General features: G+C 44.4%; 1 protein-coding gene across 2 annotated transcripts; it reads right to left on the bottom strand.

The window, feature by feature from the left end:
- Window positions 1-4,525: 4,525 nt before the first annotated feature.
- On the bottom strand, window positions 4,526-16,626 carry METTL27 (methyltransferase like 27). Of its 2 annotated transcripts, XM_083353788.1 has the most exons (5): window positions 16,382-16,626; window positions 14,135-14,263; window positions 12,538-12,673; window positions 11,930-12,022; window positions 4,526-4,902 (listed from the first exon to the last, which is right to left on the bottom strand). In XM_083353788.1, exons 1-5 carry the CDS (start codon window positions 16,502-16,504, stop codon window positions 4,673-4,675), a joined length of 711 nt encoding a protein of 236 aa, XP_083209914.1. In that variant the 5' UTR covers window positions 16,505-16,626; the 3' UTR covers window positions 4,526-4,672. The 2 variants fall into 2 exon arrangements, with proteins under 2 accessions (XP_083209914.1, XP_083209915.1); XM_083353789.1 differs by lacking the exon at window positions 14,135-14,263.
- Window positions 16,627-23,295: the final 6,669 nt, after the last annotated feature.

The raw sequence follows: 23,295 nt of genomic DNA, 5'->3' as shown, positions 1-23,295 counted from the left end.
CAACTATGTTTGTAACTTAACAACTGCAGTGATAGACTTAACAAATGTGGCAAGAAAGGTTGTAAAATGGGGCAAAATTCACTTAACAATTGTCTTGCTTAGCAGCAGAAATTTGGGGCTCAATTATTATTATTATTTTTTAATTCCATTTATATCCCGCCCTTCTCCGAAGACTCAGGGCGGCTTACAAGCTTAGCAGTAGCCTTCATTCTATGTATATGCCTGCTTGTTAGGGCCCAAGCGGCATTCTTACAAAGTCAGCTTAATTGCCCCCAACAATCTGGGTCCTCATTTTACCTACCTCGGGAGGATGGAAGGCTGAGTCAACCTTGAGCCTGGTGGGATGCGAACCTGCACTAATTGCAGGCAGCTGGTGTTACTTAAGGAGGCATTAGCCCACTGCTCCACCAAGGCTCTGATAATTATGGTTGTAAGTCGAGGATTACCTGTACATCTTTACCCTGATTTTTTAAATACTTTTTCAGTACACTATTCAAGGCATTGAGAAATCTGATGAGGAAATTTATTTGAAGTGTTGACCCAGTGGGTCACAGCGTGACTAGTGGTACTACATGATGAATCACAAATTTACTAGATAGGTAGAATAATTCACACAAAATGCTACCCTCTAAAACATGGGTCCTCAACCCCTGGGTCGCAGGCCACTACCGGACTGCCGCCTGTTTGAAACTATGAGCTCCATTTGTGCGAGTGGCAGGCACATGCACCCCCCCACTTGTACAAATGGAGCTGCACGTGCTTGCATGCACGCCTGCCATTCATACAGAAGCATTCCTTTCTTCCCCGCCAGGCCAAGCCAGAAAGGCTGGGGACCACTTCACTAAAAGATTCCCAAACCTAAGAACTTGAGCCAACTTTGCTCAAGGGTGTGACTGCATGAATGCAGCTGGCATTAACTGGGTTGCGCCTTTTGTGTGAACAAGGCTGTAGGTATATCCATCTAAACCTCCATGATTAGTTTGATGGTCCATTGTCCACAAGTCCAAACTTTTTATTGAAGGCAGCTCAGCGCTTGAGCCATCTTTTCATTCCTCTTCTATTGGTCTGCCTCCCCATAAATTCTTTTGCTTCCTGGAGGAAGAAACCAGCCTGGCAGCTTAGAACTCTCCACATTTCAAAGATAGCAAAACCATTTTTGAAAAGCACTTTCAATTTTCATAGTCCTTGTTACAACTTGTTTGGTGGGGAGGGGACACTTCAAATCACATTTGCTTGTGATTCATGTTTTCCATTCCACCTATGATGATGATGATCACTGCAAAAATCACACAGGTAGTCCTCAATTTACGACCCCAAAATTTATGTTGCTAAGCAAGACACTAATTAAATGAGTTGTGCCCCATTTTATGGCCATTTTGCTACAGTTTTTATACAAATCACTGCAGTTAAGTGAAGCATGCAGTCATTAAGCAAGTCTGCCTTCCCCCATTGACTTTGCCTGTCGGAAGCCAGCTGGGAAGGTTACAAATGGTGATCCCAGGACAATTCCACTGTCATAAATACATGTCAATTCTCAAATGCCCAAATTTTGATTACGTGGCCACAGGGATGCTACAATGGTGTTAAGTTTGAAAACTGGTGATAAGTAACTTTTTTCAGTGCCATTGTAACTTGGAACGGTCATTAAACTATTGATTGTAAATCAAGGACTACCTCTACTATTAGTACAGTACTATATAACATTGGTCTCCAACCTTTCCAGCTTGGTAGACCAGCGGAGGTGGTGGCAACAGCACTGGGGAGAGAGGGGATAGTTCGCGTGCATGCATGCCACTTTCACAAATGTAGCTTTGCGTGTGCGGACATGTGCGCTCACTCATCACTTCTGTGGCCCGGTTCCAAATGGGCCACAGCCCAGCAGTGGGCCCCGGCCTGGGGGTTGGGGACCCCTGCTCTATTACTACTCTTGAGAAATGAGAGACCTCCTTCAAATGATGCTGCCAAATTGGGGGCAGCTGTAAGTGTTTAAATGAATGAAGGTGAATATACATATCCCAGGATATTGTTGCAGGATCCAATCTGGGTCAGTCAATGGGACCAGAGGTTTAGTCTTCTGAGCTTTTGGACTCGTGCTGGATGGGGCCCATCTTCAGGGAACTTCCCTCTAGCAGAGTGTGTTCTGCTCTGTGTGTGCTATTTATAGTGAGGGTGAAGGTTCGTTCTCTGAGCTTGTGGCTTGGTTTCTGAACATTTCGTTACCAGGCTAGGTAACATCTTCAGCAGAGTTTTTATTTATAGTGTCTGCTGTAAGTGGCTTTTTAGATATTGATTGGGGTGTGTTGGTGGCTGGCTTTTAAGTCATTAGCTTGTGCTGTGGTTTGCTTGTGCTGCCCAGCCCTTGCCTTTTAAGTCCTTGATAGGCTGGTGGTTTAAAGATGTTCCCATGGCCACTCATTCCCTGAAATTTTGTTTTCATGTCCACTCATCCCCATCCACATAGCTTCTGTGGAAGGAGCAGAGACGTTAAACCATTCATAGCAACTTCACATCCCTGGGTCCCTTTCAAAGATGGGAATAATGACATTCAAGGGAGTTGCAAGGTGTAGTCTACAGGTACACAGCCTAAGCCTGTGTGGTTCCTAAAAGGCTCCAGACCTCCTCCCAGAGCCACAGTGCAATTGTAATTTTTAGTGAGGATGGAAATTATTAACTATGTGGGGAGTATTCACCGTAGCAGCATTTAATTGATTTAACCTCATTTGAATTTAAATTGTTCAGTCCTTACGTGCTTCTTTGTCCTGGCCTCGCCCACTTCTATGAATATGGACCCTGGAACGCCTCTCAAAGGAATGTTTCCAAACCAGTCATTCCAGTAGACGTGTGAATATAAGCACCCAGCAAGGTTGAAAAGACTAGGCCAGCATCCTGCTTCCAGCAGTGACAAGGATGGCCATCTTCTTTCCTTGGAACTCCAGCAAATGACATTAAAAAGCAGACTTGTTTCTCAACAGGGAGATTCCACACAGCTCTAATTGCTAGGTGTTACTCATCGTATGCATTTCCTCTTCTTCCAAGTCCTCTTTAAAGCCATCCTAGCATTGGCCATCATTGCCGCTACTGTTTTTGGCCCCAAAGAAATGTAAAATGTTTTTGGAAACTGATTGTATCTAGCACTTTCTGTCCCGCACGCACTGCTGATTGATTCCCTTGAACAAATTGAGGAACAAATTGTTTTCAGAATTATGAGAATTCACATTTCTGCTTTTTGCGCATTATTTTATATGTCTCTCCTGTTTTCCCTGCCTTATCTTCCTGCATAAACAAACATTTTACCCCAAAACTTGGTGTTTTCTGGTTCTGATTCACTTTACCTGCCATTTATAGACCACATCTCTGGAGAGAGAATTATTGACTTGGAGGGCATATAAAAGGAAAAGGAAGGCATTTGGAGATTCTGATTTCTTCCTTGGAATTCCTTTCATCCTCTCAGGAATTTTCATGAGCTTTTGGTTATCTGCAAAGGTTCAATGCACAAGCAGCCATATTCCCCATGCTACCCTTTCCTACCCAGGCCTTTGAGAAATGATGAGCTATAAGCACCGTAATTCCCAGCTCAGAGAACAAAAGGGGGTGCTGGCTGGAATTTACAAAAGGGTTAGTCCCCTGGCTCAGGAGAGTGACTGGTGGGGGGAGATAGCCACAAAGCAACACACACACTTCCTTAGACGATGCACTGTATTGCAGGCAAGACAGTGCTAGGCTGCATTAACAGAGGGATAGAATCAAGATCACGTGAAGTACTAATACCACTTTACAATGCCTTGGTAAGGCCACACCTGGAATACTGCATCCAGTTTTGGTCACCACGATGTAAAAAAGATGTCGAGACTCTAGAAAGGGTACAGAGAAGAGCAACAAAGATGATTGGGGGACTGGAGGCTAAAACATATAGGGAACGGTTGCTGGAATTGGGTATGTGTAGTTTAATGAAGAGAAGGGTGAGGGGTGACATGATAGCAGTGTTCCAATATCTCGGGCTGCCACAACAAAGAGGGAGCCAAGCTATTCTCCCAAACACCTGAAAGCAGGACAAGAAGCAACGGATGGAAACTAGTCAAGGAGAGAAGCAACCTAGAAGTAAGGAGAAACTTCCTGACAGTTAGAACAATTAACCAGTGGAAGAACCTGCCTCCAAAAGTGGTGAATGCTCCAACACTGGAAGTTTTTAAGAAGAGACTGGACAGCCATTTGTCTAAAATGGTATAGGATTTCCTGCCTTAGCAGGGGGTTGGACTAGATGACCTCCAAGGTCCCTTCCAACTTATTATTATTAGTATTGCAAATATTCTGCAGTGTTGACTACTAAGATAAAGGAAATTCTACATTCAGAAGTGAAAACTCCACAAAGACTTCACAAGTGAAGTCTGATGGAGGAGTGGAAGCTGGGAACATTTTATGCAAAACCATGAAATTATGGAAGAACCTAAAATGGTTGGGAACACATGGAATATTGATGGCAGCTCCTTACGTGGTAAAGAAAAAAAATAATACTCTGCAACCAAGCCATAGTTCAGCCTGCTTTATTACTGGTTCACATTTTGTTTTTAAAAACTACAGATCTTGAAGCTAGTTAGGGTGAGGCTAAGCCTTTCATGAGGAGGCTCCAGAGTTTGCCTAGGAGGATCTTCCAACATGAAGAGGAATGAAGAGTTTAAACGAGACTTTTTATTTTTTTCCGATATATGTAGATCACGCCAGAGATATACTCTGAATCCTGATCAGATTGCTGATGTGATGTTGCTCTCTCCCATTTTTCAACTTCCTGCATCCCGACCTTTTCCCACAATCCTTGCTGCTCCAGGTCATTCAGCAACTGCTGCAATTCCGTCTTGTATCGTAAGTTGCTTGAATTGCTTCGTGTGGTCAGACACACATAGCCACCTGTTGTGCAAGATCACAACATTTCAGTTTATATCGTTAGGGAAGTCTTGATAATCCTAGAAACCAGATAAAGTTAAAATCCTCTTTGTGCCGAGTTTGACTCCTGGAGCAGGTCACAATATGGAAGAAATTTGTAAAACAATTAAAAATAAAATAAAGACAGCAACCATAACCATATAATTTGGGCTGTCATATCAACTGTTTTAACCTGTTCCTTACAGGTAATGAAATGAAAATTAAAAAAAAGAGGAGGACAAGATGACAAGTCTCCCTGTTACTGATGAAACTGAATCGGCGAGTTTCCATAAATTCTAGACTAAGATAAAATGTGGTTGAGCTATAACTCAGCTATAACTTAGACTGCGTGAACTAAGCTACTACATGAAACTATCGCATGGATTTATTTGTGCAGGCAATAACAGCATATTCTCTGGATACAGGACTTAGCATTGTTAATCCAGGCTTAGGTTTAAGCATGTTGTGTGAACCTATCCATTCTCACTCTGTTCACCCAGTAATGTAGAGGGCAGAGATGACCAAAAAGCAAGTCTGTGGCAAGGTTTACTCATCACATCTTCATACAGGGGAGAGAACTTAAATAATAAATAAAACCCCTGCCAAATGCATGTAAGGAGATCAAAAAAGAAGAGGCAAGCGATGACTAAAGCCAAATTTCTGAGAAAGAACATGTCTGATGCCAGGATATACACATACAGTAGGTGCGCGCGCATACACACAAATATAGGCAATCTGAAGAATGTTCTGTGGTTCTACAGAGTCTGATCAAAATACATTTTAAATGGTATGTCTTACAGCCCTGCACACCCCTGAGAGCTACATGAAATGCAATGATTTGCCTCCCTGGTCTGTTTATGAAGTGTTGCAAGATAGCAGCACCATCTAGTGGTTAGGAGTTTTGCATCAAAGCCAGTCCAACATCCTGTGTCCAAAAGGGGCCGATTTAATCCCTTTGGGAAACTCTCAAGGCATTAAAACCCTAAAAGGCTTCTCTTATGGTTGATTAACAGCTATTTAAAAGTCAACAGCCTCTGAATGTGGGGTTTAGCATTTAGCAATCCCAGTTACATTTCTTTCCCATCTCCAATCCATGTATTTTGTCTGACCTTTTTTTTAAAAAAAGATGCACAACTATCACTGCATCTTGCAATAGGGCATTTCAGAAATTACTTCTACTTTGTGTGAAAGTCCTTTCTCTTTCTTGTTTTAATCATCACCCAGTTTGGCAAGATCATTCTGAGATCCAGTTGCTTATACAATTTCTGGAGAAGATTTTCAGGTGCCTTGGAGGAAGCTCAAGCTAAGGTGCATTCAAATAAACCGTGCATCCCTCTTAACCTGCACTGGGCCAGTTCTAACGAAAGGCATCACAAATCCAAGCACCACAATCTCTGGGGAATGAATCAGTGTCAATTGGGTGAGTCAAAAAAGCAAGAGGACAGGGGTAGCTTTGCAGTCCAAGCCCCACCCCTTTTGTACTGTATAAAAGGAGGAGAAGTTGTGATCCAACACTGCAGCCATCTTGCCCATTTTAATCCCCCAAATGCCAAAGGGGATTCAATTATTGTATGTAAGACCTCAGAACAGTCTCACACTAAATCAGATCACCAACCCACCTAGCTTAGAATTAGTAATTGCCATAATTATTAATTGCCTGAAGGCAGGACAAGAAGCAACAGATGGAAACTAAACAAGGAGAGAAGTACCGGTAACCTGGAACTAAGGAGAAGCTTCCTGACAGAACAATTAACCAGTGGAACAACCTGCCTCCAGAGGTTGTGAATGCTCCAACACTGGAAGTTTTTAAGAAGAGACTGGACAGCCATTTGTCTGAAATGGTATAGGGCTTCCTGCCTGAGCAGGGGGTTGGACTGGATTACCTCCAAGGTCCCTTCCAACTTTATTTTTATTTTTATATTTATTTTGTTGTTGTTGTTGTATTATTATTATTATTATTATTATTATTATTATTATTATTATTATTATTGACAGCAGCCTCCTAGATTTGGATCTTTTCCAAATCTGTAACTCTTGCATCACAAGCTATTGTCCTTTCCACCTCCAGATATCCATCTATGTTCACAGTCTGATTTTAATATCTGATGAAGCAAATATTCACCAACAATGCTTCTAGTCCCTAATGTGTCATAAATCCATTTGTTCTCTTAAGCTCCCATAAAGCATTAAGCAATATTATATGTACAATGAACTTCCCACTGGGGACTGATACAGTGTTAAGAACATCCCATTCTTTATAGTTTCAGCAATGAAAAATTCAGTTAAAGTGCCAATTACAGACAATCATACACTACCAACTCATCTAATCTGCTTGACCCATGACCTAATTGCATATTTTGATATGCCCTTGAAAAAGAAATTGGTAAACATAGCACTTTTCTTGTTATCTACAAAACTTTGGTCTCAATTAATGGTTGTTGCTACCTTTGATAAGAATGATTCTGCCCTCATCAGAGCATCTGGTTAGGATAATTTTGTCCATAATATGTTGTTGTTGTTAGCTGCGAAGTTGTGTCCGACCCATCGCGACCCTATGGACAATGTTCCTCCAGGCCTTCCTGTCCTCTACCATCTTCTGGAGTCCATTTAAGCTCACGCCTACTGCTTCAGTGACTCCATCCAGCCACCTCATTCTCTGTCGTCCCCTTCTTCTATTGCCCTCAACCTTTCCCAGCATTAGGCTCTTCTCCAGTGAGTCCTTCATTCTCATTAGGTGGCCAAAGTATTTGAGTTTCAGTTTCAGGATCTGGCCTTCTAAAGAGTAGTCAGGGTTGATCTCCTCTAGGACTGACCGGTTTGATTGCCTTGCAGTCCAAGGGACTCGCAGGAGTCTTCTCCAGCACCATAGTTCAAAGGCCTCAATTCTTTGGCGCTCAGCCTTTCTTATGGTCCAATTTTCACTGCCATACATTGCAACTGGGAAGACCATAGCCTTCACTATACGCAATTTTGTTGACAGGGTGATGTCTCTGCTTTTTAGTGTGCTGTCTAGATTTGCCATGGCTTTCCTCCCTAGGAGCAAGCGTCTTTTAATTTCTTGGCTACAGTCCCCATCTGCAGTGATCTTGGAGCCCAGGAAAATAAAATCTGTCACTATCTCCATTTCTTCCCCATCTATTTGCCAGGAATTGAGAGGGCCAGATGCCATGATCTTGGTTTTCTTAGTTTCAACCCAAGTTTTGCACTCTCCTTTTTCACCCGCAACAAGAGGCTCTTTAGTTCCTCTTCACTTTCTGCCATTAGAGTGGTATCTTCTGCATATCTTAGGTTGTTGATATTTCTTCTGGCAATCTTAATTCCAACTTTTGATTCATCTAGCCCTGCCTTTCTCATGATGTGCTCTGCATATAAGTTAAACAGGCAGGGCCACAGTATACAGCCTTGCCAGACCTTTCCCAATTTTGAACCAATCAGTGGTTCCCATAATATGTACTGTAAGATAATACCTTACTCCTGTCTCCATTCACAGCATGAATCTTCTTTGGAAGATTGGAGGAGAAGTATTTGCTTCATTCATGATGCTTCAGACATATTTTCAATTACCGGTATGTATTTTCAATTATACTGGCCAAAATCAGTCTAGTCTCATTTCTGCTTGCATCGATTTCCTCATAAATGGTTGCTCTTAAAACTACTGTATAGGCTTTTTAATAAAAGCCTGGATTGATCTGAAGCATTTGGCAGACTTCAGCATTCTGGGTCCATTCTGATCAGCTAAGAGCTGCAGCATATAACAAAAGCCACTTTTTTTGGGGGGGGGAATGTCCTTCTCTCCATTAATGGCTAGAGGGAACTGGGGTTCAATCTAACAAATCCAAGATTTCCAGTTACTTGATGTTCCTCAGGGCAGTCGTGATTGTATTTCCTTACAAGGTGTTTAGTGTGCAATTTCCATGCCTAATCCACAAAATTTTATGGGCAATGCAGAAAACATGACATAATCTTCCTGTATTTTTTTCCACCATTTTTTTCTTACAAGAGCAAATCTATTAAGGAAGGTAAGATGGAACAGTTGCACAATGCTGGTCAGTGCTCAAAGCCACTGACTTTCCCTGCCTTATGTCTGCTTGCCTTTTGGTACTGTCCATGGGATTTTCTCTTGAGGGCAAGAGAAGAAGGGGACGACAGAGAATGAGGTGGCTGGATAGAGTCACTGAAGCAGTAGGCATGAGCTTAAATGGACTCCAGAAGATGGTAGAGGACAGGAAAGCCTGGAGGAACATTGTCCATGGGGTCGCGATGGGTCGGACACAACTTCGCAGCTAACAACAACGACTGCTTATTGCACCTCACCTACCATAACCCTAGATCACTGTTTTTCAAACCTAGCAACTTTAAGATGCATGGACTTCAATGCCCAGATTTTCCCCAGTCTGAAAAACAGTGAACTAAATTAGGGTTTCCCAATCTTGGGAACTTTAAGATGCCTGGACTTCAACTCATGGTCCGACCATTATCTCCTGCAGCTGGTCTTCTGTTATGCTACCCCCCCCCCCGCTGCTGGGCTGCGGAACCGACCAAGTGGTTCCGCCCCAGGCGCCTAATGGACCCGGAACGGTTCCAGATGGCGCTTGGGTCTATACCCATCGCCCTCACTCACAGCCCAGTTGATGCCTTGGTTGATGTCTGGGATAGGGCGGCCACTGAGGCACTTGACTGTGTTGTACCCTTGCGACCCCTGACCCGGCGCAGATCCCGTTGGGCTCCACAGTTTTCTGTGGAGCTCCGGGAGATGAAGCGTCGAAGAAGGGGTCTAGAGAGCTGTTGGAGATCTACCTGATCCGAGTCTGACCGATTGCAGTTAAGAATCTTTATAAAGTCTTATCTTGCGGTGATGAGGACGGCGAAGGCTAATTACTTCGCTGCCCTCATCGCGCCCGCAGATAATCGCCCGGCTGCTCCCTTCTTAACCAGGAGGTGAGGGAGGATCCTTTGCAGGGGCGGGCCGAGGAGTTTAGTCATCATCTGACGGACAAAATCGCTCAGATCTGGGCCGGTTTGGACTCTGACTGGGCAGAGTCTGACGTGGAGGAATCGGACGGTCTTGAGCATGTTATCTGGACTGAGTTCGATCCTGTTTCCCCTGATGATGTGGAGTTCCTCAGGGGTCGGTTCTCTCGCCCCTCCTGTTCAACATCTATATGAAGCCGCTAGGCGAGATCATTCGTGGTTTCGGGGTGGGGTATCATCAGTATGCTGATGATACCCAACTTTTTTTCTCCACCCTGAACCAACCCAGTGATGCCCTCACCGTGATGTCCCGTTGCCTGGAAGCGGTCCGGGTCTGGATGAGGAGAAACAGGCTTCGTCTCAATCCTGCCAAGACTGAGTGGCTGTGCATACCGGCATCTCGGGTCAACCAGACTATTCCATCTCTAACGATGGGGGGTGAGGTGTTACCCCCCCCATTGATAGGGCTTGCAACTTGGGCGTCCTCCTGGATTCATGGCTCAATTTTGAAGATCACATAGGAGCCGTGACCAGGGGGGCTTTTGCCCAGGTTCGCCTGGTGCACCAGTTGCGACCCTACCTGGACCGAGATGCCCTATGCACAGTCACTCATGCGCTCGTGACTGTTCTGAACCAGCCCTCTTCTGGCCTTGTAGTAAGGCAAACCCCTATTCAGAAAGAAGAGACTGGAGAGCGTCCAAGGCTAAAAGGCATCTGCCAAGATTTAATTACGCAGTTAACAAAAACACTAGAGCTTGTCTTCTCAAGCGGAAAAGTTGCTTTCAGCAACCAGCCCCTCCCCAAACACTCCTTTTATAGAGAGCTCAGGGCGTGGTCTCCCTGTGCCTCCTCCCGAGGAGTCCCACAGCCTTTCTTTGTTTGTTCCTGCTCGACTGCCTCCTGCGTCGGGCGTCCTTGAACAGGGCCAGCTGTGGGTCATCTTCCTCCGTACTCTCGGGCTCACGCAGCTGAGAAGAGGTCCCCGGCTGAGGGCTCTGCAAAGCCTCCAAACCATCATCAGCCGGTTCGTTTCCCTCCCCCTCATCTGAGTCATCCGATACATCGGAGCCGGCTGTCGGACCCACAGGCTGGCCCTGAGTCACAACAGTGACCTCCCGTTTAGACTACTGCAATGCTCTCTACATGGGGCTGTCCTTGAGGACCACCCGGAGGCTTCAGCTGGTGCAGAATGCGGCTGCGCGAGTTGTGATGGGGGTTTCCCGATACTCCCATGTAACACCTCTACTCCGCGAGCTGCATTGGCTTCTGGTTGCCCTCCGGGTGAGATTCAAGGTGCTGGTGATGACCTATAAAGCCCTAAATGGCTTGGGTCCAGGATATCTGAGGGAACACCTGCTGCCGGCATCAAGCTCCCTTCGTCTAGTGCGCTCCCACAGGGAGGGTCTTCTCAGGGTGCCGCCGGTTAAAGATTGCCGGCGGATAACACCCAGGGGTAGGGCCTTCTCAGTGGGCGCGCCTGCCCTTTGGAACCAGCTGCCCGTGGAGCTCAGGACTGCCCCCGACCTCCGTTCATTCCGCCGGGACCTGAAGACCTGGCTCTTCGAGCTCTCTGGCCCAGGCTGAGAATTTTAACTTTAACTGGGGTTTTTATTTTTCTCTCAGGGATTGATTTAATCTTTTTAAATTGTTTTTAACTTTTGTATTGATTTTTCTTTTAAATATCCTGTAAACCGCCCTGAGTCCTTCGGGAAAGGGCGGTATATAAATCCAATAAATAAATAAATAAACTCCCAGAATTCCCCAGCCGGCCACAATTACAGAATGCTAAAATTACTTTATAATTAATGAACTAATTAACTATTTTGAAAGGCCAGATCTCAGCAGTGCTTGATATTCTCACAGGGGAATAGGTAAAGTATTATGAAATTTGGCAACTTCAGTCAATGTAAATAATTTTTCATTTTCATGGTTTCACATTCATCGGTGCAATATAAGGTGGTGCTCAAGCACTGGAAAAAGTTGCTCATCCCTGTTATAAGTCCTCTGAAACTACATATGAGTCTCTTTTGCAAATTCTTACCTGGTTTGGTGACCAGAAGAAGCTGAGGAATGACACCAGAGGGTACTTGTCCTTCACTGAGAGCACCCACAATCACAGTAGCATCGTAGGAGCCTGTAGAGAAGAAGATGAAGATGAAGGAGTAACAGGTAGCGTCAAGGAAGGAGATGGGCATTGTTCTCTAGAAATCTCCATGCATGCACATTCCAGCTTCTTCCCTTTCTCTAATCCAGACATGTCAAACACAAGGCCCGGGGGCCAGATCCGGCCCGCGAAGTGGTTTCATGTGGCCCATGAAGCCATCCTGGAAACAGTGAGGGACCGGCCCCCACTGCCTTGGCTCTAGCCCAGAGACCCTCCTCCTGCCAGAGACCCTCAGATCTGTCCCACTCCCGCCCAGGCCCCCATAGGCACCCTTGATGCGAACGATGTAGAGCTGGTCACGCCCACCCAGTAGGTCACACCCACTCTAGCCACACCCACCCATTAGGCCACGCCCACCCTGGCCATACCCACCCGGCCCCCTGAGGGCAACTGCAATGCTGATGTGGCCCTCAGTGAAATTGAGTTGGACACCCCTGCTCTAATCTATTCAGTGCATTTCTGAGGATAACTGTTCCCATTGTTACCTTCAGGAGCTGGTAAGGTTTCCTGGCCTAGCAAGCACAATTTCAAATTCTCGTACAGTCCTTTGCGCTGTGCATGTTCCAACATCCCCTGGCTGCCATCCAGGCCATGGAAATGACGAAAACCTTTTGCCTGAAGCTTAGAACACAAAGCATAAGTCACAGGAGCCCAGCCAGAAAGACAGTCAGACCTTGCTTGCCAACAGTTAAATGAATGCTGCAAGCTAACTGGGGTCTGGCCAAGGCCAAATCAGTAGGGGGACCTTCAATGGCAATGAAGTGATCATTCATGGAATGATCATCCCTGGAATGCACACAAGTGATGAAATGTGGATGATGATGATACTTATGTATTTGAATGCCATGCTGCATTGCCGATATGGCAGCATGACATCACGACACATTTCATCATTTATTTATTTAAAACATTTATATAACTGCCAATCTTCTAGCTAATTCTGGGCAGCTCCCAAATTTGGGATCCCAGCAGCTAACTGGGGATGCCAATGGCTGGCACTGTCACTTTGTGTTCTTATGCCAAGAAACAAGAGTGCTCTTTAATGCTTAAATGCTTTTGTGCATGAGCATACATAATCGAGTCATTTGCATGATGATGTCACAGTGTAGGTGTCATTATTTTGATGTCATTGTAGCTTGCAACAGATGACTGTGTTTTGATGAGATCAAAATGGTGCTCTCAATTCATCCAATTATTTTAAAACTATTTACCAAAACCAAAGGAGGCTGAAACAGGCTTGGAAGAGGTATTCTCTTCTTTATGTGTGTCACACGAAAGGGGGCATCTTCTAGGATGGTGCCTACAAGATAATAAGAATGCAATCTGACAAAGTAAAGCTATTCTTTTCATACCTATTTATTAATAAATTGTTGCTATTAATATAACCACTCCTGATTTCTGGGCTTATTAAAGCATCTAGTATTTGAAAGCAGAACATACTCATCAGGAACCATTACTTCTGCAAAAGAGAACACATTTTTAAAAAGTTTCCTCCAAATATTATGTTCTCTATATGTTTTGAACTACTTCATCCACTCTTACGAGCATATCCAAATATCTCTTTGAAACCACAATGACAGCAAAATGTCATCATGCCAATGACAGAAATTACATTAAAGTATTATTCACACAATGATATCAAGACATGCATTGTTACCTCTCCCTATGTATCCTCAGTTACAGAAATGAATGATGATGCTCTTGTTTGTAGGCCAAGGCTTCTGCTGGGCCCCAAATTGGTAAAAACCTCTTAAAAACTTCACCTGCTACCTGCAAAGTCTGCATTAGCACCAGCCTTAAACACCATTTGAAAACAGTGCCAATGATAGCAACCCTCTCATTAACTTTAGTTCAAGGGGGAAAAACTGAATGAATAGGGTACCCCAAATGGCAATGGCACAAAGCAAAAAGAGTGTTGAAGGTCTGCACATCATCTGTAGGGCAGCAATAAGAAAACAGAGCTTCCCTCAGTGATGAGTTTCCAAATCAGATCAGAGGGACAATTATAAGATGATAGTTTTCAAAACTTGGTGGAGACCAGCCTAAAGTCTCTGGCTGAAGCACAACTCTGATCTCAGTTACCTCCTGGGCCACAAGTCCTGTGCCACAGGCCACATCCAGTACTAATGCATTCTCAGGTGAACCCTGGAAAATGGAGGCCAAGAAAGCAGCGGCCAGACTTGGGGCTTGGTATTGCAACACTGCCACATCCTAGAAGAGAAAAGAGTTCTAATCACTCCAAGAATGGGGAGCTCCAAGGTTTGCATGTTTATCTATAGGGTGGTTAAAATAATTGCATCTAATAAAAGACAGTATCAGCTCCAGAAAGTAAGGCTAAGATTTGCTGAAGGCCATCTGTAGAATTTCATGACTGTGCAAAGAATTAAACTTTGTTCTTTGTCCAAACAGAACATTCTGCAGTTTTGTTTTGTGGCTCCATTCCAGTTGTGCTGGACCAGTCTTATTTCTCTGAGGCCCAGAGACCCTTCTCTAGGAAGATAACCTGAAACTTGGCCAGGCTTGGTTAGTACCTGGATGAGAGAGTACTAAGAAGTCTCTGAGCTGTGGTGCCTAAGAATTTGGAATATAAATAGTCCTTGAGTTATGATCAGTCACTAAGTGACTGTTCAAAGTTACAACAGACCTCCACAGGGCTACTTGTGCCTGGTTTCAAAGTTCTGACAAGCCACTATCTCCTGCAGTCATGTGACTGCCCGTCAGCTGCTCAGTAACTAGTCTGCATTTACAGACATTTGCAGCATCCCAATGTCGGGTGCCAGCATTTTACAATGTTTTTTTTAATCATAAACAGACCATAGCAATCAATGGGTTTGCTTTTCAACAGTGATGTTTACAAATACAGTGTTTGCTTAATGACTGCTGCAAAAAAGATTGGAAAATTGGATGCGTGGGTGACCCACCTTATGACTATAATGGTCAGGTATAGGGTTTCCTGCCTGAGCAGGGGGTTGGACTTGACCTCCAAGGTCCCTTCCACTTTGTTGTTGTTGTTGTTCCATTATGGTCATAAGTCGAGGATTAGAGAGACTGACTTCACATCTACCCTCAACCATGGAAACTGATGATGTGACTTTGGGCCAATAAACCTTGGAGCCTCTCCTATCTTACCGAGTTGTAGAAATAAAATAAAGGGAGATCCCCACAGAAGCTGCGTGGAACTCTTAGAGATAAGCCAGGACGTAAGTACAGGATGCTTCAAAAAGCTCTTTTGGCATGTTTCAAATTATGGAGAGTAAATTATTCTGATAAGATTAATATTTTTATTGCTTAATAATTTTTATTAGTGCAGATCAGCTACTTGTTTATAGATTAACCTTTGGTTGGTTTAGGAATGGGGGGGTTAGATCTCTTAAAGACATATTTTTGGTCCACTACACTGTGGAAAAGGGATATGTAACTCTTATATTAAGAATTCAGGAATACTCTGCCAATTCAGTCTAACTACAGGTAGTCTTCCACTTACGACAATTGAGCCCCACATTTCTGTTGCTAAGCAAGACTGTCAAGTGAATTTTGGCTCCTTTCTTGCTACATTTGTTAAGTGAATCACTGCAGCTGTTAAGTTAATAATATGGTTTTTAAATGAATCTGGCTTTCCCATTGACTTTGCCTGTAAGAAGTTTGCATGTCCCTGGGACACTGCAACCGTCATAAGTATGAGTCAGTTGCTAAGCATTTTAATTCTGGGGATGCTGCAATGGTTGTAAGTGTGAAAAACGGACATAAGCCAATTCTTTCAGGGCTTGTAACTTCAAACAATCACTAAATGAACTGTTGTAAAGCGTCTCTGCGCTCCAGGCTCGGTGTAGGAAAGCCAAGGATTTCTCAAATCCCTTACTTTCATTTAGCCCTCACCAGCCGCCAGCCAAGCCAGTGGCGCGGAAGAGAACAGTGGAATCCCGTCAACAGTCAACACCAGGGTAAACGCGGTCTGCACATGATCAGGAGGATAAAAGTTTTTAAGCCAGGGGTCTTCAAACTTGGCCCTTTTATGACTTGTGGACTTCAACTCCCAGAATTCCTCAGCCAGGCATGCTGCCTGAGGAATTCTGGGATTTGAAGTCCACAAGTCATAAAAGGGCCAAGTTTGAAGACCCCTGCTTTAAGCAGTATCACTGATGATGTTACCTAGTTTGGGTAATGAAACTAGGTAATGTAAAAAAAAACACACAAGCTCATACGAGAGCACCCAGGATCCCTTATTTCAACCCTGAACTACAAGTACATTCTCCTTTATAAGCACTCCTTCCGGATGCAGGAAGCGAGATTCTTCCCGAAGCGAGGTGGGGAGGGAAAGGGGAGCGGCACCTGCTCATAGTCTTTGGCCCAGCCGTTGTAGAAGCGCAGCTGCTGCTGCAGATCTCTTTGGTGGTGGACCGCGGAGACGTGGCGCTGCACTTCGGCCAGGGGACGGCTGGTGAGAGCGGCCATGGCTATCTGGCAGCAGGCGCCTCCTTCCCTCCCATTGGCCGCCCGGCTCCTGCCCACCCACTTATAACGCTGTCTCCCTCGGCGTTGCCTGAGCGCTTTTCCTGGCGGCGGGGTTGCTCTCTTTTGGGGGAAGCGCTCGATAGAAGGACTATCTAGGACAGGGGTAGGCAACCTCGGCTCTTTTATGACTCGTGGACTTCAACTCCCAGAATTCCTGAGCCAGCTTGGCTGGCTCAGGAATTCTGGGAGTTGAAATCCACGAGTCATAAAAGAGCCGAGGTTGCCTACCCCTGATCTAGGAAAACAGGCCACTCCTCCTGTTTCTTCAACAAGACAAAAGGGCGAGGGATCGGTAGCTGCTGCGGGTGGAATCTGGGAACTCCCAGGATGGGCAGACGAGTTGGCTCCAGAGAGGGTGTTGTTGTTTTTTAAAGTACATTGCAAGGATGTTGTTAAGGAGGCAAAGAAACAATATCTAAAGGGCAGGTGTGGATTGCTTCTTTTGTATAAACATGCCCTATTGCTGCCTTTATCTATCAATCCGGAAGCTGGGGAAGTATTGAGTACAGGCCAAGGGAAAGGAGAAGTTCAAGGACGCTAAATAATTAACCCTGGGATTTATTTATTTATTTATTTATTTATTTATTTAAAAAAAACAAGACCTCAGCTTTAATCTATCTTGGTGGGAGCAGCAAGCAAGGACTTGCTCTGAGATACCCAAACAGGATATTCCACCCCAGTTCAGTTTGTGGTCTCTCCACGTCCAGGATCTGTGGGTTAGGAGAGGTTTTAAAGCAGTGTTTTGCCACCTCAGCAACTTTTAAGATTGTGTGGACTTCAGCTCCCAGAGTTATCCAGCCATCCGTGGTGGCTGGGCAATTCTGTGAGTTGGAAGTCCACAAACGTTAAAAGTTGCTGAGTTGAGAAAAGCTCTTCAAAATAAATCATCCCTTTAACCTTGCATGTGGTGTCCTTTGAGGCACAGACGTGCAATGTTTTGAGGAAGACCCAGGGGCTTTAGATCTACTGTAGTGGAGCTTCTTCACTGGAACTATTAAAAGCTCTTGAAAAGGTAATATTTTCCTGAGCCTGTGCAGTTTAGTGCAAGCTTAGTTCTCTACTTTCAGGGAGGGGAAGCAAAGAGTGCTGCCAGAGTCCCTGCTTATTCTGCTCAAGGTTGAACATGGCATGGTCTTTCAGTCTTCAATTGATCAATTAGAGCTGGACAGGACCTTGGAGGTCTTCTAGTCCAACCCCTTGCTCAACCAGGAGGCCCTATACAATTTCAGACAAGTGACTGTCCAGTCTCTTCTTAAAAACCTCTAGTGATGGAGCGCCCACAATTTCTGGAGTCAAGCTATTCCACTGGTTAATTGTCCTACCTGTTAGGCAGTTTCTCCTTAATTCCAGATTGCTTCTCTCCTTGATTAATTTCCATCTATTGTTTTTTGTTCTGCCCTCTGGTTCTTTAGAAAAAAGGTGACCCCCCCTTCTCTTTGTTGCAGCCTATCAAATAATGGAATACAGCTATCATGTCCCCCCTAGTCCTTTTCTCTAGTCTAGCCAAATCCAAATCCTACAGCTGTTCTTCATATGTTTTAGTCTCCAGGCCTTTAATCATCTTAGTTGCTTTTCTTTGCACTTTTTCTGAAGTCTCAACATCTTTTTTGTAACGTGACCAAAACTGGATGCAGTATTCCAGGTGTGACCTTACTAAGGCTTTATAAAGTAGTACTAATATCATGTGATTTTGATTCTATGCCTCTGTTTATACACTAGGTTTTTTGGCTGCTACCACAAACTGCTGGCTCATTTTTAAGTGAACATCCACTTAAACTCCAAAGTCCCTCTCACTGTTTTTGAGCCAGTTTTCTCCTAATTTGTACTTTTGATTTTTCCTGCCTAAATGTAAAACCTTGCTTTCCTCCACATTAAATTTCATTTCGTTGGATAGGGCCCATTGTTCAAGTCTGTCAAGATCTTTTTGTATCCTGAGCTTGTCTTCATAGCCTTCATAGGATTGAGTGTGTAATCTGATACTCCTGATTACATGTATCAGTTTCTTTGCCTTTGTTAAGTGTGTGGCCAGAACTTATTGGTTCTTGATCAGCTGAGTGCACAGCATGCTAATAAAAGGCTATCAAGATGGATTTGATCCTGATGACTGCATGGAAAAAGTTCTCCATCATGATCAATTTTTATCAATGTCTAGCTTTTCCAAAGAGACCCGAGTAAGTTTTTTGATGCTCTCCTCCCTTTCTCTGTTGCTGTCCCCTACCACTTAACTGAACTTTGCCAAGCATAACTACCAATCATAATATGTTTCCTTGAATTCCACAAAATGCTGATCTAGGCAACACTGGGGATTGAAAGTTTGTGGTTCAGAATACTGTGCAGTCTCAGCCATTGTGTGAAATAGCAATATAACTTCATTTTGCAAATAGTGGTTGTGGTGTATTAACCTGGGTATAAGATATAGTGCACGGTTGTCGAACTTGTGACATTACGTGATATGTCGTGATGTACCGTGACTTTTTTTAACCATTGCCGGCAATGGGGTGGGCACGGTTTTGATGTGATGCATCAGCCCCGGGGGCCGGCAGTTTGACACCCCTGGTGTAGTGCATTGTGTAAAGCCAGCCCTAGTGTATGGTCACAGCTGGGCCAACTTTCATGATTTCACACTGAGGGCCCTCTGCCATGACATCACTGCTATGTCACAAAGCCAAGATATTTAACTGGAACCTGCTTAACAGTTGCTTGAGAGTGGAGCAGAAGGGAAGCTGTGGACAAGTCTTTGTCTCTTTGAAAATTCTCAGGACCTTGGAACTGTACGTGTCCAGATAGGGACATCTGATTCTGCTCTTTCCCAAGTGCAGAGAGTGAAAGGGGGACTGCTCTAAGGGCCCTCCCTCTTCCCTCCTGTGAAGAAATAGTTCCAAGGGAAAAATGATGAATGGGGAAAAAGAAAGCAGGATGACACAGGAATCCGTTCTTAAGGAATTCTAAAAATTTCAACACAAGAGACTCAACAGAAGGCACCAAAGAAATAGTCAAACGCTTGAGGATCAGGATTAAAACAGTTCATGGATTTGAATTTATTGACAGGAATGGATGAGAGGGAATATTCCAATGAGGACAAGTGAAAGTATTCCACTGAAAAATTATGAAAGGGAGCTAGAAGAGAAAGTGACAGCTTCCCAGCTGTGGAGGGCTGCTTACAAGCTGAAATGATTGAACAGATTCAGTGGGTTCAGTTGGGCAAACACAGCCACTGTTTTTATGTATATAATTCAGTCAAATTAAAGATTTTTTTTGGCAGTAAAGGCATGTTAAGCTTGATTAATTTTGTGGCTTAGCATGTTGCATATCGTAGCTTGTTTGGTTCACTAACTAAATCAGGGCTCTTCAAACTTGGCCCTTTTATGACTTGTGGACTTCAATTTCCAGAATTCCTCAGCCAGCATGCCTGGCTGAGGAATTCTGGGAGTTGAAGTCCATAAGTCATAAAAGGGCCAGGTTTGAAGACCCCTGAACTAAATGTTAGTTTAGTCACTGTTAATGTGTTTTGATTTATAGTTTAGCATGTTTAGTAGCTATTCTCAAATTATTTAGCCATCTTTTTTTATTTAACCAATTTTACAGGATTGTTAAGGGGAGGAAAGAGTAAAAGTTTAGTTCATAGACTAAACAGGATATCCAAAAGAACAACAGGATATGTAGTTTAGTACAGCATTCATTTATTTTTTTGGTTAAGAGGAAGAACCTGATAGTATGAGTCTTCATTCACAGATCTCTGAAGAGTGTTGTGTGTTGTGCCATCTCTTGCCAGACAGTGCTTCCCGATGGAGCCCAAGACACATCCTTCTAGCAAATTTCCTGAGTCAGGATCCTCGCTTCCAACTATGGGGAAAAACCTACAGGGCGCAGTTCGAGGGGGACTGAGAACCCTGTACCTGCATCTTCTCTCACTGCAAGAGGGGATTCTGAGTTGGTATTTATGTCTGAAGCAGATTCAGTGGGACCTCCTGTGCTGGATCCATGCTTCCTTGGAGTTGACCATAGACTTCTTCTTCTGTTGGGCACAAAATGTCCTCCTAGCTTCCATGATGCTCCTGCTGTTAGCATGGCAAATTCACAGTGGAGCCAAGGAATATGGCTGGAGATCATTCCTACGAAGGCTGGTGAGAGACACAGAGTGATAAAGTCCTTCTGAGATAGGGCACAGAAGCAGGGGATCAAAAACTGGAAAGTGTGCAGATTTGGGCACACTGTCAAGCCTGATAGTCTTCAACTTACCTGCCCTCCATCAATGTACTGAGTCACTTTCCAAAGCTATTCAAGGGGAGGAAGATTGTCTGAACCCAGATAATGGAGTGCTCTAGGATGAAGGGGGTGCAGTGTCCTTGGGCCTTTCCCCTTTCCAAAATTCCACCATTTAAGCCATTCCTTCCACACACCCTGACATGTTTTTGCTTGTTTTTGCTTGCCAGGTCTTGGAAAAGCAGCTTGCCCAGAGGATTTCACTACTGAAAAGCTGCTACTCGAATCTGGAGAACCTCCTAATTCACTTAACTTGGACCTCAGTTAGTTGCTTCATCTGGGTTGTGTCCTGCATTGTTCAGGCCCTGGAAACCAGCTACAAGCAGGCTGCCCAGATGGCCAGAGACCAGACTGAAGAAGACAAAAAGGAAACAGCAGGGCCACTCATGATGACCCCTCATTCAGCTCTTCTCACAAGGCAGGAATTGCTGATCTAGCTGGCATTCACTAAACATTGATGGAGGATATCTTAAGAGCATTGTGCATTTCCCCCCCCCCCTGGGGTCGGAGTGAGATAGGGTAGGTGGCTTCAGCAGCGTGCACAGTGTGATGCATTTGGGGGTTGATTTCAGTGCCCTAAAGCATCTTTTCCAATTCTTGAATCAGATTTTGGAGAAGGGCACTATCAACTTGTAGCGATGCCTCTTTGAACCTGGCAGACAAGCAGCTGACAAACACAGTTTTGCATTTCTCCTTGTTTCCTCTTCCATTATGCTGTTTCCTTTCAGAGTAGGTAACATTATGCAATCCATAGTAAGGGAAGAAGAAATAGTAAGCCAAAGGAATTAAAACCTGTGCTTTGATAGCTGACTTTAGTTTGTACCAGTATTGTCCACCAGCAAACCATCCTTCCACTATACCAGGGGTAGGCAACCTCGGCTCTTTTATGACTCGTGGACTTCAACTCCCAGAATTCCTGAGCCAGCATGGCTGGCTCAGGAATTCTGGGAGCTGAAGTCCACGAATCATAAAAGAGCCGAGGTTGCCTACCCCTACACTATACTGTATATATAGCTTCCTCCGTTGAGTTTTGTTCTTAAACTTCCTCTTCAGCCTCTGGGGATATCCATTCCAGCTACAACCTTAGTCTTCCCCTACCTCTTGATCCATTCATGTTGCTTTCACATATTTTCTTAATATGTTTTGTAAATTGATTCTCACTTATAATATTAATAAGAGCAACATGCAGGAATTTCAGGCAATTGATGCATATATTCTTGACTTCTGCCTATTTCTCATGAAATTTGTTTTCTATTCTAAATCTTGCATTTATGACATGGTTTTGTAGGATTGAAGTATATTGGAAAAAAATGCTTGTTTTTCTTGCATTTTAAGCATTTAAAGAGAAAAAGAAGAATTCTAACATGAAGCAAAAATATCTCACAATAGGTTGATACACTCAGTCCAAGCTTTTCATGAATTTGGGAAGTAGTGGAGGAGTCCAAGTGCCCTTTTGGCCTTACGAAGGGTTAGCAGCAATGCAAAGCAGCCAAAAGAGCAGAGACTGGGGGGCGGGGGACTTGAAGCAGAGGCAAGTGCAGCAGGGCAGGAGAAGCAGAAGATCCTCACTCAACGACAGCAATTGGAACTGCCACTGCTAAGTGGTGTGACCAGGAGGATTGGACTAGAACAGGGGTCGGCAACCTTAAACACTCAAAGAGCCACTTGGACCCGTTTCCCAAAGAAAAAAAAGCGGAGCCGCAAAGCTTGCGCGCACGTGTGCACCCGCACGTGAGGGGGGGGAAAAACTTGATTGAAGAGTTTAATTAAAAAGAAATAGAGGCTGCTGTGCATGAGTTCTCTCTCTCTCTCTCTCTCCCTCCCTCCCTCCCTCCTTCCCTCCTTCCCTCTCTCTCCCTCTCACCCCCTCTCTCCAATTTTCTGCTCACCTGGCAAGCTGGCTTCATGCTGTTCTTGGACAAGCTGACACACATTCTTATCGGGCTGGCTCTCCTGCCCTGCTTTCTGCTGCTTCCTGCTTCCTGTGGAGATGCAGCAAAGGCAGGAGCCCCACCCAATAAGCTTGTCAGCTTCTCGGAGAACAGCGTGAGTTACAGAGAGAGAGAGAGAAGGGAAGTGCAAGTGCCTCTCTCTCTCTCTCTCTCTCTCTCTCTGCAAATGGCGGAGGACGACTGGGAGCCGCAGGAGAAGGCTGAAAGAGCCATATGAAGATTCACAAGCATAGAGGTCATCAAATCATAGTACAGGAAGGAGGAGCCATCAAATCTGGCCCCATGGGTCATTCTACCCATCCTTGAACCAGCAGGAAATTGCACTCCTATAAACTTGGCCGTCTCCATTGCCAATCCCTGCCCTGACTTTACAGTATAGTCTCAATTTTGCCTTAACACCAGGTGATGCTGTCCTGATTTCAGAGTCTTAATGTGGATTAAATAAAGCCATTGGTTAAGCCCTCTGACTTATCTGCCATCCATTCTGGAAGATACCATTTGGTGGGAACTCATCCA

Source organism: Vipera ursinii (genome assembly GCF_947247035.1).
Source record: "Vipera ursinii genome assembly, chromosome: 1".
Classification (NCBI taxonomy): domain Eukaryota; kingdom Metazoa; phylum Chordata; class Lepidosauria; order Squamata; family Viperidae; genus Vipera; species Vipera ursinii.
This window is presented reverse-complemented; position numbering and strand designations above follow the sequence as displayed.

Bases quoted from the DNA above. Each gene is read 5' to 3' on its own strand.
- METTL27 (XM_083353788.1), bottom strand. From the start codon at position 16,504: ATGGCCGCTCTCACCAGCCGTCCCCTGGCCGAAGTGCAGCGCCACGTC. The intron at 12,674-14,134 runs GTAACTGAGATC...TTGTGTTCTAAG, and splicing joins CAGGACTTGTGGCCCAGGAG to CTTCAGGCAAAAGGTTTTCG. The intron at 12,023-12,537 runs GTAACAATGGGA...TCTTCTCTACAG, and splicing joins AACCTTACCAGCTCCTGAAG to GCTCCTACGATGCTACTGTG.